Source organism: Aptenodytes forsteri, unplaced genomic scaffold (assembly GCF_000699145.1).
Source record: "Aptenodytes forsteri isolate BGI_AS27 unplaced genomic scaffold, ASM69914v1 Scaffold442, whole genome shotgun sequence".
NCBI classification, from domain to species: Eukaryota; Metazoa; Chordata; class Aves; order Sphenisciformes; family Spheniscidae; genus Aptenodytes; species Aptenodytes forsteri.
This window is the reverse complement of record NW_008794003.1, coordinates 1,834,880-1,835,726: the sequence shown is the minus strand read 5'-3', so window position 1 is coordinate 1,835,726 and position 847 is coordinate 1,834,880. Positions and strand designations below refer to the sequence as shown.

At 69.1% G+C, this 847-nt stretch overlaps 1 protein-coding gene across 1 annotated transcript in view; it reads right to left on the bottom strand.

Moving 5' to 3' along the window:
* NEUROD1 (neuronal differentiation 1) overlaps positions 1-839 on the bottom strand; it is a 1,060-nt gene extending 221 nt beyond the window's left edge. Inside the window, 1 exon segment of the mRNA XM_019474698.1 lies at positions 1-839. Within this exon segment, the coding sequence (XP_019330243.1) occupies positions 1-839 (839 nt within the window).
* Positions 840-847: the final 8 nt, after the last annotated feature.

The window sequence follows — 847 nt, the reverse complement described above, 5'->3', positions numbered from 1 at the left end:
ACGCTGAGGGGCGGGCTGAGCGGCCCGTCGAAGGCGGGGCTGGCGCCCTCCGCCAGGCCGCTCTCGAAGAAGGGCTCGAGCGCGGCGCCGTAGGCGTGCGGCGGCTTGAGGTGGAAGAGGTGGGAGCTGTCCATGGTGCCGTAGGGCGGGCTGGGGAGACCGGGCGACTGGTAGGGGTAGGGGTGGGCCGGGAAGGGGGCGCCCGCCGCCGCCACGTGGGGCGGCACCTCCTGGCTCTGCTCGGGGAGGAAAGTCCGCGGGTTGAGCTGCAGGCAGCCGGCCACCAGGTTGGTGGTGGGCTGCGACAGGCCCTTGCAGAGGGTCTGCACGAAGGAGACCAGGTCGGGGCTCTTGCCCGAGCGCAGGATCTCGGAGAGCGCCCAGATGTAGTTCTTGGCCAGGCGCAGGGTCTCGATCTTGGAGAGCTTCTGCGTCTTGGAGTAGCAGGGCACCACCTTCCGCAGGTTGTCCAGGGCCGCGTTCAGGCCGTGCATGCGGTTGCGCTCCCGGGCGTTGGCCTTCATGCGCCGCAGCTTGAACCGCTCCATGCGCGCCTTGGTCATCTTCTTCTTCTTGGGGCCCCGCCTCTTGGGCTTCTGGTCGTCGTCCTCCTCCTCCTCCTCTTCTTCCTCCTCTTCGTCCAAGTCGTCCTCCTCGTCCTCCTCCTCGCCGTTCCGCAGCGAGTCCTCCTCGGCCTCGGCGTGCAGACCCTCCGGGTCCTCCTCCTTCTTGTCCACCTCGTGCTCCTCGTCCTGGGAGCTGAGGCACTCGTCCGTCCAGCTCGGGGGGCCCTGGGGCTGGGGCTCGCCCATCAGCCCGCTCTCGCTGTACGAGGTCATGGTGGTGA